Raw genomic sequence first — 14,836 nt, 5'->3', positions numbered from 1 at the left:
ATTACTACTGTACTAAAAATACAGGTGCCAAAAGGGGGATCTTTGGGGCGATGCCAGTGGTTTTCAGAGGTCTTCGGTGCAGGACAGAAAAAAGTCTGGACGCTTGTCTTCCATGGATCTTAAAGGATGGCGGGTCGGACCGAGCCGTACTTTACTCAAAGGTAAAGGTGCAGGTGTCAATGTGTCATTTAACCCATCTGTGGTAGTGAACACACACACACACACTCACACACACACTAGTGAACTAGGGTCAGTAAGCACACACACACACACCCAGAGCGGTGGGCAGCCAACTCCAGCACCCAGGGAGGAGAGAGGGTGAAGGGCCTTGCTCAAGGGCTCAACAGTGGCAGCTTGCCGAGCCAGAGTATCGACCCCAGACCTCTAACCGCTGAGCCACCACTGCCCCCAGAAAACGGGGGAGAGTGTGACGGCATAACCAGAAATGATGCAGCCGAGAGTCCCACATTTGGGGAATTCTCAGGGGTCCGGAGTGCAGTGGCTGAGCCTCACCCTGGGTGAACCACCGTCTTATTCATGGGAGCTCCCCGATCCTAGTCTGAATAAACTAGATAAGGGTATCTTCTGAGTGAACAGTGAAGCACTGCTGTCAGTCGCTCTGGAGAAGAGCTTCTAATAAACGCCTTCAATGGAAGAGTAAATATGGATGGATGTTTGAGACTAATAATAATAATAATAATAATAAGGGCATTTTATTTCATCGTTCGTCAACAAAACTCAAGTTTCAGGCCTGAAATGTGTCTTCAGCTTCAGTCCTGCAGTCAGAGGTGTGCTCCTGGCCAACCTTGTGAGTCTCAGTCTCAGTGACACTCTCAGAAACACAGGGAATATTATTTATATGTTTTTATTTTAAACAGTGTTGTGATAAAGAATGGAAAACCAGTAACGTCAGAGTAAAGAGTGATGGGTGAAGCTGGAACGGATGTGACAGGGGTCTGAAATCAGCTCTGGCGGCTTTGACGTGTCTCTGTGATGATGGAGCAGTCTGGTCACCCTATGCTTTCTGCTGGCAGGCATGGAAGGTGCAGGCCCGCTCCAGATCTGTGGACGCAAACAGAGATAGCTGTTAGTAATAGTTACGCACTTACTGGCCTCTTATGTAGCTCCTCTAGAACATCCTCAGGGGTCTCATACACTCATGCCAGCACCTCACACACACACACACACACACACACCACAATGTACACTTTCAGGTCAGTATAATGAATCTCCACCTCAATAAGATCTGGTAAGTCTGGTGGTCCTACGGTGGTCTACCTTATTGCAGGTGCAGTTACTGTTATATATGGACAGGTGAGCATTTTTACCTGACATACTGCTGGCACACTCTCGGAGAGTGTCCATGGTGCTCAAGTAGGCGGCTCCTAGAAACTCCCTGTAGCCCTTTTTATCGGAGACCTCTTTGAGACATTTAGTGGAGTCTTTGAAGAGCAGGTTCTTGCCGCCTTCTGACTGGAACATCTTGAACTGGGGTTCAGAGCCTGAACTGCCAAACCTGGCCTGAAATGCAGAAGAACATCCAAAACTCAGTAAAACTCTATGCAGATGTTAAAAGGGTGGTGATGTGTACACAAAAACCTCCACAATATGTCCAAATGTTTGTGGACACTGCTTCTAACAAATTCATTCAGCAATGCTACTCCAGAATCTAGTAGAAAGCCTTCTTCTCTGGACAGTAGAGACAGTTACTCCAACAGAAGAAACAGAGACTCTTTTAATACTCGTGATTTCAGAAGAAACAGGGAATAAGCAGATGTCCCAATACTTTTGTCCATATACTGTCGCTTACTAAAACAGCCTTAATGGGGAACTCCACTGAGTTGTTTAATATTTCTGCACACCTCACCGAAAACTAGTGGATGATTCTAAGCTGGTCTTTGATGGGCCACCAGCTTGGTGATGCTGGTCATGGTCTGACCTGGTCAGGGTTGATCGTGCTTGTAGAGCAGCTAAACCATCCTACTCAAACAGAAGCATACCCTATACTGGCCAAGAGCTAAACTGGTCAATCTGCTCAACCACTTCAGCTGGTCTACAGACATGTGAGGTGGAGACACAGAGGTGGAGGCGGACATGCACAGGCCGCTTTAAGGTGGAAAACGAACACTGTTAGCTCACCTGCTGCTCCTTGAGGACGGCCACCACGTCACTACGCGACTCTGGGCGAGTTACAACAGCATGAGCTGGAACCTTGGCGAGGTTACACTTTGCGAACTGTGTGACTTCAAAAGTCTCTGTGGGATGAGCGGGGCAGATCAGACGGTAATCTGACTTTTTCAGCTTTGATGCCCACTGTGGACCGTTGCCTACAGAGAGAGAGAGAGAGAGAGAGAGAGAGAGAGAGAGAGAGACAGGGACTGTGTTTAGCACTGAGTTTCTTTAGACAGGAAATGGAATACGCTGTTCCAGGACAGAGGACGGCCCGTGTGCAGACTCACCTCCTGTGTTTTCCTCTACAATAGTGTGCTTGATAAAGGCCACATCACCACCACCCTCAACCAGACAGCTGTAAGAGCAGAGAGAGGATCAGACACTCAAACGCTACACCTTCATCAGATACCAGCTCTGCAGACATCAAAGGATCCACATTTAATTTACTTCTTGTAGTGGGTGGAGCTGTAAGTTGAATGGGTGGGGCCAATCTAATGTAGAATAAATGGGCTGGGATAAACTGCTGTAGGCTGAATGGGTTTGGCTAAATTTTTGTAGGTTGAAAGGGTGGGGCTAAATTTATGTAGGCTAAATAGGTGGAGCTAAACTGCTGATGGTTGAATGGGTGGGGCTAAACTGCTGATGGTTAAATGGGTGGGGCCAAACTGATGTAGAATAAATGGGTGGGGCTAAACTGCTGTAGGTTGAAAGGGTTTGGCTAAATGTATGTAGGCTGAATGGGTGGGGCCAAACTGCTGTAGAATAAATGAGCTGGGATAAACTGCTGTAGGTTAAATGGGTGGGGCTAAATGTATGTAGGCGGAATGGGTGGAGTTAAACTGCTATTAGTTGAATGGGTGGGGCTAAACTGCTGTAGGTTGAATTGGTTTGGCTAAACTGCTGTAGGTTGAATGGGTGGGGCTAAATGTATGTAGGCTGAATGGGTGGAGTTAAACTGCTATTAGTTGAATGGTGGGGCTAAACTGCTGTAGGTTGAATGGGTTGAGGTAATCTGATGTAGGCTGAATGGGTGGGTCCAAACTAATGTAGAATAAACGGGCCGGGATAAACTGCTGTACAGTCAGTGGGTGTGGCTAAATGTATATAAGTTTAATGGGTGGGGCTAAAGGGCTGTAGGCTGAAAGACTGGGTCTTAAGTGCTGTAGGATAAATGGGCCCAACTAAAATGCTATAGGCTAAATGTGTGAGGCTAAGCTGCTGTTGGCTGAGGTATAGGATAAATGGGAGGGGTAAACTGTTTTGCATAAGAAGGTTTGTAATACTTGTTTTCACGTATATCAGTCATACCGGAAGGCTCCAGCATAGCCGTAGTAAAGCTCCTCTGCACTGGCCTTGCACTTGACCTCCTCGCCCCCAACGCCTTTACCACTGCCCGCGCACAGGGCACACAGGTTGGACTTCGGATCGGCACCAGGAGCACAACTCTGACTGAAGAACTTAGCTGTGTGGGAAACAGAGAGACAAACACCAATCAAACACACAGCAAACGCCAGCGGGAGAGGTCACATGACTCTGCAGGGCGGCGGAATTTACTGGAATATCTAAATCCAAACTGTTCTGTATCACCAGCACCTACACACAGCTTTACTCCAGTGACCTTTTCTTTTAAAGCAAGTCATCATTTATATATTTAACCAATCTTGTCTTTTCACTTATTTTGGGAATAATTATGCTGATATAATATGTTTTATTAATTTTTACTGATGCATGAATTTATTGGACACAAAGTGATAAAACGAGCCTTTAAAACAGAGGCTAAACTATTTAAATGGGCCTGAATATGTAAATATACTGCATCTAAACGGGCTGTTTTTTAATACACAGCCTATATGGACACTGTTTACTACTTAGTAATTAGTCTTTCTAGTCTTATATAGAAATAATAAGACGTGACATTACTAATTGAGGCACATAGAAACAATAAAATCAGTGAATTTACTTGAATAAAAAATACAAACACGATTTTGTCTTTAAATGTTCTTACCTTTGACAGTAATTCTGATGATATAAAACATTTTCTGAATCATTTAGGGCTAACTTAAGTAATTAAATAAAAAAAAAGCCAGTAAAACTCACAGAAGTCACACTCTCCAGTGCCCTTGTGGATGAGGCCCATGGGGACGTTCCAGCCTGCGGTGCGGCCCAGGCCGGTGTGGCAGGACTTTTTACCTTTCAGTGTGCTCCAGGTCACTCCCGAGTCCTTCCGCACTACAGCCACCGCATAGTAGGAGGGGTCCTCTGAGGGGGACAGTAGGGTTAGTCGCATCTGCATCTGCTTCTCTTAGGCGCTCATAACATCCACATCTGTATATGGATCTGAACTGTAAGTGGGCGTGGCCTAAGCCTGAATTTAGTCATCTCCAATTTCCCCCACTGTCTAGGACAACGCCCCCAACTGTGGATGTAGCTACTTCAGTAGGTGGAGTACAGAGTGAAGGTGGAGAAGATAAGACTTACCAACATCAGTAGGGCACGTATCTGAACCACAGCATGGTACTGTTGAAAGAGAGAAAAGATGAACAGTTAGCTAGTTGTTATACAGCCAATTACAGCCAACACACTGTGCCCTCTCCTCTGCCCGCTGCTAGCGTCCACTCATACTTAGCCATGCTGGCTATGTTAGCATTCTGGAGGGATGGTCCTGAACAGTTTACCAATCTGGGCACTAATGGTACTCTAGTACACAACTAGGCTCACTCGCTCTCTCTTGTGGGTTGTGGGTTCGATAGCCGGGGTCGGCAAGCTGTCACTTTTGGGCCCGTGAGCAAGGCTATTCACCCTCTGTGCTTCCAGCAATGGCTGCCCACCGCTCCAGGCATGTGTGCTCACCGCCCACTGTGTGTGTATGATTGATAGTGTGTGTGTGTGTGTGTGTGTGTGTGTGTGTGTGTGTGTTTACTGCACTGATGGGTTAAAGGCTGAGGCCAAATTCTGTCATCTGTGTCCGACACTAATGGAACACATTTCTTATCCAATCTATTGCTTGAAGCTAGTTTTGGCCCAAAGGTGGTTTAAACACCTGAAAGGTTTGAGTGCTGATAAGTGACATCACAATAAAGGGGCGTGGCTTTTGGCTTTATTCCCAAGCTAGCAAGGCCACAAACACCGTCACCAATTTTTACGTGTGTTACGAGGTTTCCTCTAAATAAACCTCATTTAGAACATTTAGAACGGTCCAGTTTCACTTTCACTATCCATGTGTCAGTGTGCTGCGTGAAGATAAGCTAATGATACTCACGACTGTACTTCTCCACCATGGCTGGTACCAGACCACATTTGCCCGCAGAGTACACCTGTCCTCCATCGATGGCCATAGCGTCAGCCTCTTTACGCTGCAGAGAGAGAGAGAGAGAGGGAGAAAGTAGTGGTTAGTGAGGTCAGGATGTTGGATGAACACCACCCCAGCTCCTCCACCATCATTCCAGAGAACACAGTTCCTCCACTGCTCCACAGCTCAATGCTGGGGGGCTTTATACCCCTCCTCTAGCCCACGCCTGGCATTAGGCAGCATGGAGCCAATAGGGTCATGATGTTGATCTGCTCCAGAGAGTCCTATTCTATTGGCAGTACTTCTTCTCTACAGGGACTAGACAAGCTGTGTGTGTGCATTTGCACATCTGTGTCAGCAATGGGTGCAGCTTAAAGTAGCTGAATGTATTCATTAGAAGGGGTGTCCACAAAGTTTTGGACATGTATAGTATGTATAGCTTGTATCATCCTTCCTTATTCCAGTAATATTTCAGACTTAAGGAAAATTAAAAATGAAATTTGAATAAACTGATCAGCAGATTACGCAATCCTTAACCCGATCAATTAATCATCACTGAACAGGTCAGGGACAATCTGCAGTCCCACGTTACAGTACCATGATTTTACTGAGGCACTCGTCCACGCTCTGTCCGTTCTGGCACTCCACCCTGGCGTTGCCGCTTGCGTCCACGCTGTTGATGGACCAGGCGTCACACTTGGTGGTCTCGGCGTGACCCACAGCGCACCACTTTAAAGCCCGAGAAGGGTCGGTGCTCAGCTCTGAGGAACAGCAGCAGATCAGTTACACTCTAAAACACACCCACGGAGCACATCACTGCTACACTACATTCAGAGGGCCACCATGACCCGAGGGTCGCTGGTTCAAATCCTGGGTAATCGGCAGCCTGGGCCTGGTGGGTGCACTCTCTCTCTCTCCACATCACTTCAGTGTGAGGCTGGTCAGCACAGGTGTCTATGACGCTGTATTGTCCGCTGTTAGAAAGGAGGCAGTGGCTGGTTGTGATGTGTTGGAGGAGGCATGTGCCAGTCCTCAGCCTCTCCCCCAGTGTCGAGGGGGGGGACTCCTAACGAGTGGGTTGGGTAATTGGCTAAATTATCTAAAATTAGGGAGTGAAATTGGGTAAAAACATAAATAGAAAACAGCAGTTTTAGCTCTAGGGTTAAACAGAAGGTTTCCGTTCAGTTCAGAGGTGTGCAAAAATCAAACTCGAAATACATCAAAATTAATTGTAAAATAATAAGAGTCACATCCTCTACAGGGAAACTGTAACATTTTAATTACACAATTACTGTTAATTTACTACATTTAACAGACTGAATATAAAACGTGGCACATGTGAAGATTATGGCACATTTTCTACATATTTTTGATTTTGATTTTAAATTCAGTAAATAGTAAATACCCATAAATGATGTTTGCTGTAAATGATATGTTCATTTATTCACACAAAAGAATCATCAAAGTGTCATTTTGCTTATAACCGTATTCAGTATCTAATGAGAATGAAATGTGAACCACTTATTATTTATTAACATAATTCAGTGTCTAGTATAAATGATTCAGAATATAGTGGGAATAATTCAGGATCTATTCTGAATGATTCACTATCTAATGAGAATGATTTAGGATCTATTCTGAATGATTCAGTACCTATTATGAATTATTCAGTAACTAATATGAATGATTCATTATCTGATATAAATGATTCAGTATCTAATATAAAGGATTAAATATCTGTTATGAATGATTCAGTATCTAATGAGAATGATTTAGGATCTATTCTGAATGATTCATATAAAGGATTCAGTGTATAATATAAGTGATTCAGTGTACAATATAAATGATTCAGTGTCTATTATGAATGGTTCAGTATCTAATATGAATATTTGGTGTCTAAAATAAAGGATTCAGTATCTTGCGTGAATGATTCAGGATCTATTATGAATGATTTAGTATCTAGTGTGAATGATTCAGTAAATAAGTTTATATTGAGAATGCTGTTAAATACTGTAATAAAAGATGGTTTTAATATTTAAATTAATATTTAAATATTTTCTAATAAATTATATGTTCACTTATTTATACAAAGGAATCATCAAAGTGTCATTTGATCATTTTGCTTATAACTGTAATTTAAATGTTATATACTATAGAAAATATATATTTACTATAAATACTATTATACACTATTATAAACACTATTATAGTATAAATATAAATGTATATAAACGGAGCAGCTGATGAGGGAAAGGAGATCTGGTATGAAACTAGTGAAGGTGAGGAGTTTAATTGAAAATGTGGTAATTGATCATTGGTAATTGGTAAATGAGTAACTCTCTGAACTGTAGAAGTGATTTCTACACCTGCTTCTAGTCTACGACTTGTTCTCTGTGGTTGGTGTGAAGACATGAGCATGAGGATTACTTCTCTAGTGTGAATGATTCAGGATCTATTATGAATGATTCAGTGTCTAATATAAATGATTCTGTGTCTAATATAAAGGATTCAGTGTCCATTGTGAATGATTCAGTATCTAATATAAATGATTCAGTATCTAATATAAAGAGCATGAGGATGTGGATCACCTTTCTTCAGAGAGCGGATGGTGGCCATGTACTCTGCTCCCAAATACAGGAAAGAGTCGGTGGTTTTCGGCAGCTCCACCAGCTTTTTCGTAGAGTCTTTGAACATCAGGTTTTTGGCGGAGTAGCCCTCAGAGGAGAACAGACCGGCCTCCTGGAGAACACAACGGCAGTGGGTGGGTCTTCTTATGAAAGTTGAGATGTAATGAGTGTCATGGTTGCTTTCAAAAATGAAATTATTCGGGTTGTTTGATCTTCAACACTGAGCTTCATGCTCACCAAGGTTAGGTTTTGACATCACTTAAGTGCCGCTAAGCCAACACTATTAGAGCTCAACATGCTTGGAGGAGAATGCTAACTGCTAATGCTAATTCTGTTTCCTAAGCTAAAGGCTCGCATCACCCTCACTAAGAGAGGACTGTCCCACACACCTAAAGAGAGCGATAGGACAGCAGACATGCTGTCTGGGACTTCTGGTTATTGATGGATGGCTTTGGCAGGGGGCGCTATGACGGCAGCTCCACTCTGGAGCCCTTGGAAGACCCAGCCCTGTGAAAAGGTGTCCCCAGGCAGTAGGGCAGTAAAAACAGACGTACCTGGAGTGGCTTCAGAAGCTCAAAGATCTGTGTGGCCAGTTCTGGATTTTTCCTGCTGACCACAGCGTGGGCGGGGACTCGGGCCAGACTACAGGTTTTGTAGTCGTCAATGCTCTTCCTGGTGTCATCCAAACACAGCAGCTCATAGTTTCCTTTCTCAGCAGCTAAAACATCCAGTGAAGAGGGTTAGTGCGCTGGAGAGCTTTCAGAAATCACCAGTCTGCCTGTTTACACTCTAACCTGAAATGTAACCACTTATTAATTATAAACATAATTCAGTGTCTAGTATAAATGATTCAGAATATAGTGGGAATAATTCAGGATCTATTCTGAATGATTCAGTATCTAATGAGAATGATTCAGGATCTAATAAGAATGATTCTGTATCTATTATGAATGATTCAGTGTCTAATATAAATGATTCAGTCTATAATATAAAGGATTTAGTATCTATTATGAATGATTCACTATCTAATGAGAATGATTTAGGATCTATTCTGAATGATTCAGTATCTAATGAGAATGATTTAGGATCTATTCTGAATGATTCAGTATCTAATGAGAATGATTTAGGATCTATTCTGAATGATTTGATATTGAATAAAGGATTCAGTGTATAATATAAATGATTCAGTATCTATTATGAATGGTTCAGTATCTAATACGAATGATTTGGTGTCTAAAATAAAGGATTCAGTATCTAGTGTGAATAATTCAGGATCTATTATGAATGGTTCAGTATCTATTGTGAATGATTCAGTATCTAGTGTGAATGATTCAGTATCTAGTGTGAATGATTCAGTAAATAAGTTTATATTTAGAATGCTGTTAAATACTGTAATAAAAAGATGGTTTTAATATTTAAATTAATATTTAAATATTTTCTAAAATATATATTTTTTGATCAATACTCTAGACATTACATACCGTAATAAACATCATCCATAATATTTGTGCATATAAATTTCAAAGCTCTTACCTGGGACTGTCAGGTGTTTTACAAAAGCAACATCTCCACTTCCAGCCTTCAGGCACCTGTAAGGACAGGTCAGAGACATGAGGTTAAACGTCCATCACACTGAAGGACCGTCCCACTGTCAGCTGCACTGAGAACACTGAATGCAAGAGCATGATAGCGAGGTTCTTACTGGAAAGCTCCATCGTAGTCATAGTACGGCTCCTTGTGTGAGCGTGAGCAGTCGACTTTGCACAGCTGGCACAGTTTGGAGCCCTTAGTTGCTCCGGGGGCACAGCTGGCTGAGAAATACTCCATCACCGCTGCAAAACAGCCACATGCAAACTCTGGTTTCAATTCGAACCTTTTAACCAACACAGCCAATCATCCCTTAATCCATTTCATTATAACGTATTTAAACATCTGGAGGCTTGATCTTCATGTGATCAAGCCGGACCCCCACCCCACACCACCAGTTGGTCTTCCCAAATGGGCCCCATTGTTACAGCCTCCCATCCTGATCCCATCACTGACTGTAGTGTGGGGCCGACATGGAACCCATAGACAAACCTTTCACCATGCAGAGCCCACACAGGCGGATAAGTATGAAAACAGGACCTGACTGACTGATCCCAGTCTGATTGATATCTGAGAGATCAGACACTGTCTAATAAACTACTGACTGAGTGGGAATGACCAGTGTTTCCTCTCTCTAATTACACATGAAAGATCTTCAGCTATTATTAATGAGTACACACCCTCCTCCACAGGCTTGTCCTCAATGCCGGCCCAGGTGATCTGTTTTCTGGAGACGAGTGTGCCGATGGGAATGTTCCAGCCCGCGGATTTCCCCAGCCCAGTGTGGCACGACTTCTTACCACGGAGCTCGCTGAATTTAAAGTCTGTGCCTTTCTTTACCACGGCAACAGCGTAGTAACAGGTCTCTGAATCTGAAACGAGAGATGATGCTAAAATCACTTCTGTAACTGGATTAGATTCATACTGGATTAAAACACACACACATACTGCAGATTCATACTGGATTAAAAACTACACACACCAGAGATTCATACTGGATTAAAAACTACACACACCAGAGATTCATACTGGATTAAAAACCCCACACATACTGCAGATTCATACGTGATTAAAAACTACACACACCAGAGATTCATACTGGATTAAAAACTACACACACCAGAGATTCATACTGGATTAAAATCCACACACTGCAAATTCATACTGGATTAAAAACTACACACACCAGAGATTCATACTGGATTTAAAAACTACACACACCAGAGATTCATACTGGATTAAAACCCCCACACACCAGAGATTCATACTGGATTAAAAACTACACACACCAGAGATTCATACTGGATTAAAAACTACACACTCCAGAGATTCATACTGGATTAAAAACTACACACACCAGAGATTCATACTGGATTAAAATCCACACACTGCAAATTCATACTGGATTAAAAACTACACAAACCAGAGATTCATACTGGATTAAAAACTACACAAACCAGAGATTCATACTGGATTAAAACCTCTACACAATTACATGCTATAGCTCCACACCCTTTCAGATGAATTACCTTGACCGTAGTCTTCTGCAATGATGGGATGAAGGTCGTAGTTGGTGAGGCCGGCTTTGTATATATCTCCTCCATCCAGAGTGATGGCATCTGCTTCACCGTCCTGATCAATTACACAATCACAGCATGCAGGTCATACCATGCGTCTTACAGCCTGCAGTGATGTGATATTTCTACTGAACTGAACTGAAGTAATATACTGACTCCATATAAATACAAGAAATTACAATAAATATTTCATTTTTCTTTATAGAATAATGAAACCGCAGCCACCCGCTATAGATTACATACATGAGTAACGTCCAAATATTAATTATCCTCATCACTAACAGCTGAAACACCTGCAGTTATGAACAATCAGAAAGTTCCTGAAGTTCTACCTTGATGGCTTTGATGCATTCCTCAGAACTGTCTCGCTTCACACACACCAGCCCTGGAGCTTTGGCGGTGAGGTCGCTGCATTTGCGCAGCTCCTGGTCTGATTTCAAACACCATCTGATCTTCAGGTCAGACCGGCCAGCCTGCGATAAAGCTGAAAGGACAAGACAGGACAAGACACCCATGTTCAGCATTACTGTTGGACACAGATGGAGTTTGGCCACACACACACACACACACATTGTGACAGTGAGCACACGTGCCTGGAGCTCAATGGCCCAGCAGTGGCAGCTTGGACAATACGCAGATTATTAGGCTGTCACACACTGCACATGGAGATTAGGATTATGATTATATGGGATATATTGATCTTTTCTGGATGAATAAACGACATCACATCCACACTGTTTAGTCGATCAGAGTGGTAATGGCTGTGTGATGTCACACAGCTTTAATTCAGGGAGAAATGATGAACACTGATGAAGCTGTAACCTCTGATAAAAGACCAAATATGACCAAATATCAAACATCAGTTTCAACTTATTTTAGTTTTGAGTTGTAAACTATTCCAGCACGTTGGTTCTTGTAAGTTTTTTTTTTTTTTTTTTTTTTTTTAAGTCATCTTGATAAAGCTGTATTTGCTCGATCTGTTCGTTTTTTAAGATTTAGCTTTCTGGGCTAAACTGCAGTGGTAGGGTTTTTTTTTACAAAACTGTTGCAAATTTGCTTTTATACACTTTTTGTTGACTGAACTGTTCCTGTAAGTTAGCTTTTATAAACTTGTTTTTACAGAAATGTAAGTTAGCTATTTTAAAACATTTTTGGCAAAATTGTTACAGTAATTATTGTTTTTATTTTTATTTTTTTAACTGAACTGTTCCTTTAAATTAGCTTTGCTAGGCTTGTTTTGACTGAGCAAGCTTACTTCAGCTAGACCGTTTCAGCAAGTCCCCTTTAAACTGTTGTAAACTGGCTGTTTGAAGCTCTTTCGGCTGAATTTTAGCGTCTGTAAAGATCGATTGGCCGCTGCTGTAGTTAGCTTAGCTTTCTGGACTGAGGTGCAGTTAATCCTGCTTGAACTACAGTAAGTCTTTTGACTGAACTGTTCCTGTAAGTTATGCATTTAACAATCTTGTTGGTGAAATTGTTGCTGTACTTATTGCTTTCTAAGCAAATTTATGTAAACTGAACTTTTCCTATAAGTTTCTCACTTAACTGTTCCTGTAAGCTAGCTTTTATAAGCTTGCTTTTTTTTTACTGAACTGTTCTTGTAAGCTAGCTTTTTATACACTTTTTTAATGGAACTGTTCCTATAAGTTAGCATATCTAAGCTTTTTTTTACAGAACTGTTCTTGTATATTAGCTTTTATACACTTTTTTTTTAAACTGTTCCTGTAAGTTAGATTTTCTACACTTTGTCTCACTGAACTGTTCCCTTAAGTTAACTTTTCTAAGCTTGTTTTGACTGAACTGTTCCTATAATTTATCCATTTTAAAGCTTTGCTTGGCAAATTGTTGCAGTAATTATTGTTTTTAAGCTTTTTTTGGAACTGTTCCTTTAAGTTAGCTTTCCTAGGCCTGTTTCGACTGAACAAGCCTACTTCAGCTAGACTGTTCCAGCAAGTCCCCTTCAGTATCTTTAGTTATCTTTACAAAATGAAATGAGGTTTTCTAAAAGCTGACAGCAGATTTAGTGCATTACCGAGGCATCCGAGGAAGGCAGAGATGAGTATGATGTTCATGCTGGGGGTCCGGGGCTTCCAAAGGCAGCTCCTCACTGTTGGAGGGGCAGAGGAGCTTTTTATAGGCAGTCTGGAGAAGAGTGGTCAATACAGAAGAGGTGGGGCTGCATTCATTGGTTGACGGCTTGTGAGTATGAGCTACTGTCCAATCCCAGCACATGAGGTGCGGTTTGCCTGAACGCAGGTGGGGTGAGGGTAGGGGGGAATTCCAATTTTTTGGAAATTCCCAAAGTCCATGTTCCTTTGTAAACATATCCCTTCACCAATTTACACAGACGACTGGATTTCACTAATAGCTGTGAAGCCTGATGGAGTTCTGTAAAAATGGAATAATGGACCCATTCACTGCCCCAGATTTCCCCCAGAGATTTTGGATGATTGTCCGCTTGAATAAACAGTGTAATAACATGCAGTTATTAATATGTAATAATATAATAAATACATTAATAATAATAATAATAAATATACATTCATTTACAGCTTTTAATTTGTGTGTGTGTGTGTGAGAGAGAGAGAGACTGTTACAGCTGCCTGTAGTTCACTATAGTTACCTGCAAGTCGTTGACTGTGGTCAGCTGTAACAGTCTACTGTAATCTGTAGGTAATGACTGTTGGTTGCACCCTGGGGTTTCTGGTCTCTGGGGTGACAAAACGTCAGGCCACTGGTAGACCTGGGGGGTCTCTCATGACTGAAGCCATGCACAGAGCCCTGCACAAACCCTGGGCATGGACAGTGGGTCAAGATTCACCCAGGTTCCCAGTCTACTGGTCTAATGCCCGTAGAGACTCGCTTCTAGCTCGGTCAGATCTCTGCATACAGGCTGTCCAGGTCTGTTACAGCTGCCTGCAAGTCATTGACTGTGGTCAGCTGTAACAGTCTACTGTAATCTGTAGTTAATGCCTGTTGGTTGGGTGTCATCACTGCTATAGTTCTGAACTGTTAGGTTTTCATTAAACCAATGCACATCTAGTAAACCAATATAAACCAATATTATGAAAATGCTTCCAATTGCTTTAATTGCATTACTTAAATGCTTTATTATATTTTTTGCATTATAATGGGAACTTGATCATAGAGTATGTAGCAAAAGAAAGCAGCATGCAGAGGTTATAGTTACTGTCTGGTTATTAATGTTTTATGCTTTATGGTTAACTCACTTCTGTTGCAGATGATACGTAATCAATAATAAACTAATCAGAACCAGCAGCAGGACTTCTACTGTAAAGAGCTGAGGATCTGGAGGATTGCAGTTTTCTGGGGACTCTGGTGTAAGAGTTTGTGTGAAGAACATTGGCCTGACCCAGACTTGTGTACACAGTCAATATTACCCGATCCAAAGGCTGAAAGTGAGCTACAGAGTAATCATTACAATGAAAAAGGGAAGAAGGAAAGCGCTGAGCAGCTGAAACCGCCTGTATCGACTCTGCTGAGCATCACGAGAGCGCTGAAGGCTGCAGATAGACAGCCTTACACTATGTGACGCATTAAAGAACCCTTTTGTTTGAGCTACG

At 42.0% G+C, this 14,836-nt stretch overlaps 1 protein-coding gene across 1 annotated transcript; it reads right to left on the bottom strand.

Annotated features, from left to right (window-relative positions):
• Nucleotides 1-849: 849 nt before the first annotated feature.
• On the bottom strand, nucleotides 850-13,359 carry tfa (transferrin-a). Its single transcript, XM_072668297.1, has 17 exons — nucleotides 13,285-13,359; nucleotides 11,585-11,736; nucleotides 11,205-11,307; nucleotides 10,356-10,547; nucleotides 9,791-9,920; nucleotides 9,622-9,677; nucleotides 8,643-8,806; nucleotides 8,050-8,200; nucleotides 6,059-6,222; nucleotides 5,432-5,525; nucleotides 4,651-4,689; nucleotides 4,270-4,431; nucleotides 3,481-3,634; nucleotides 2,460-2,527; nucleotides 2,140-2,327; nucleotides 1,329-1,521; nucleotides 850-1,062 (listed from the first exon to the last, which is right to left on the bottom strand). The coding sequence occupies exons 1-17, from the start codon at nucleotides 13,322-13,324 to the stop codon at nucleotides 1,016-1,018; spliced, it is 2,097 nt and encodes a 698-aa protein (XP_072524398.1). The 5' UTR covers nucleotides 13,325-13,359; the 3' UTR covers nucleotides 850-1,015.
• Nucleotides 13,360-14,836: the final 1,477 nt, after the last annotated feature.

This window comes from Salminus brasiliensis, chromosome 23 (assembly GCF_030463535.1).
Source record: "Salminus brasiliensis chromosome 23, fSalBra1.hap2, whole genome shotgun sequence".
In the NCBI taxonomy this organism is placed as follows: domain Eukaryota; kingdom Metazoa; phylum Chordata; class Actinopteri; order Characiformes; family Bryconidae; genus Salminus; species Salminus brasiliensis.
Note: the sequence above shows the minus strand (reverse complement) of the source record. Positions and strands in the feature narration are given on the sequence as shown.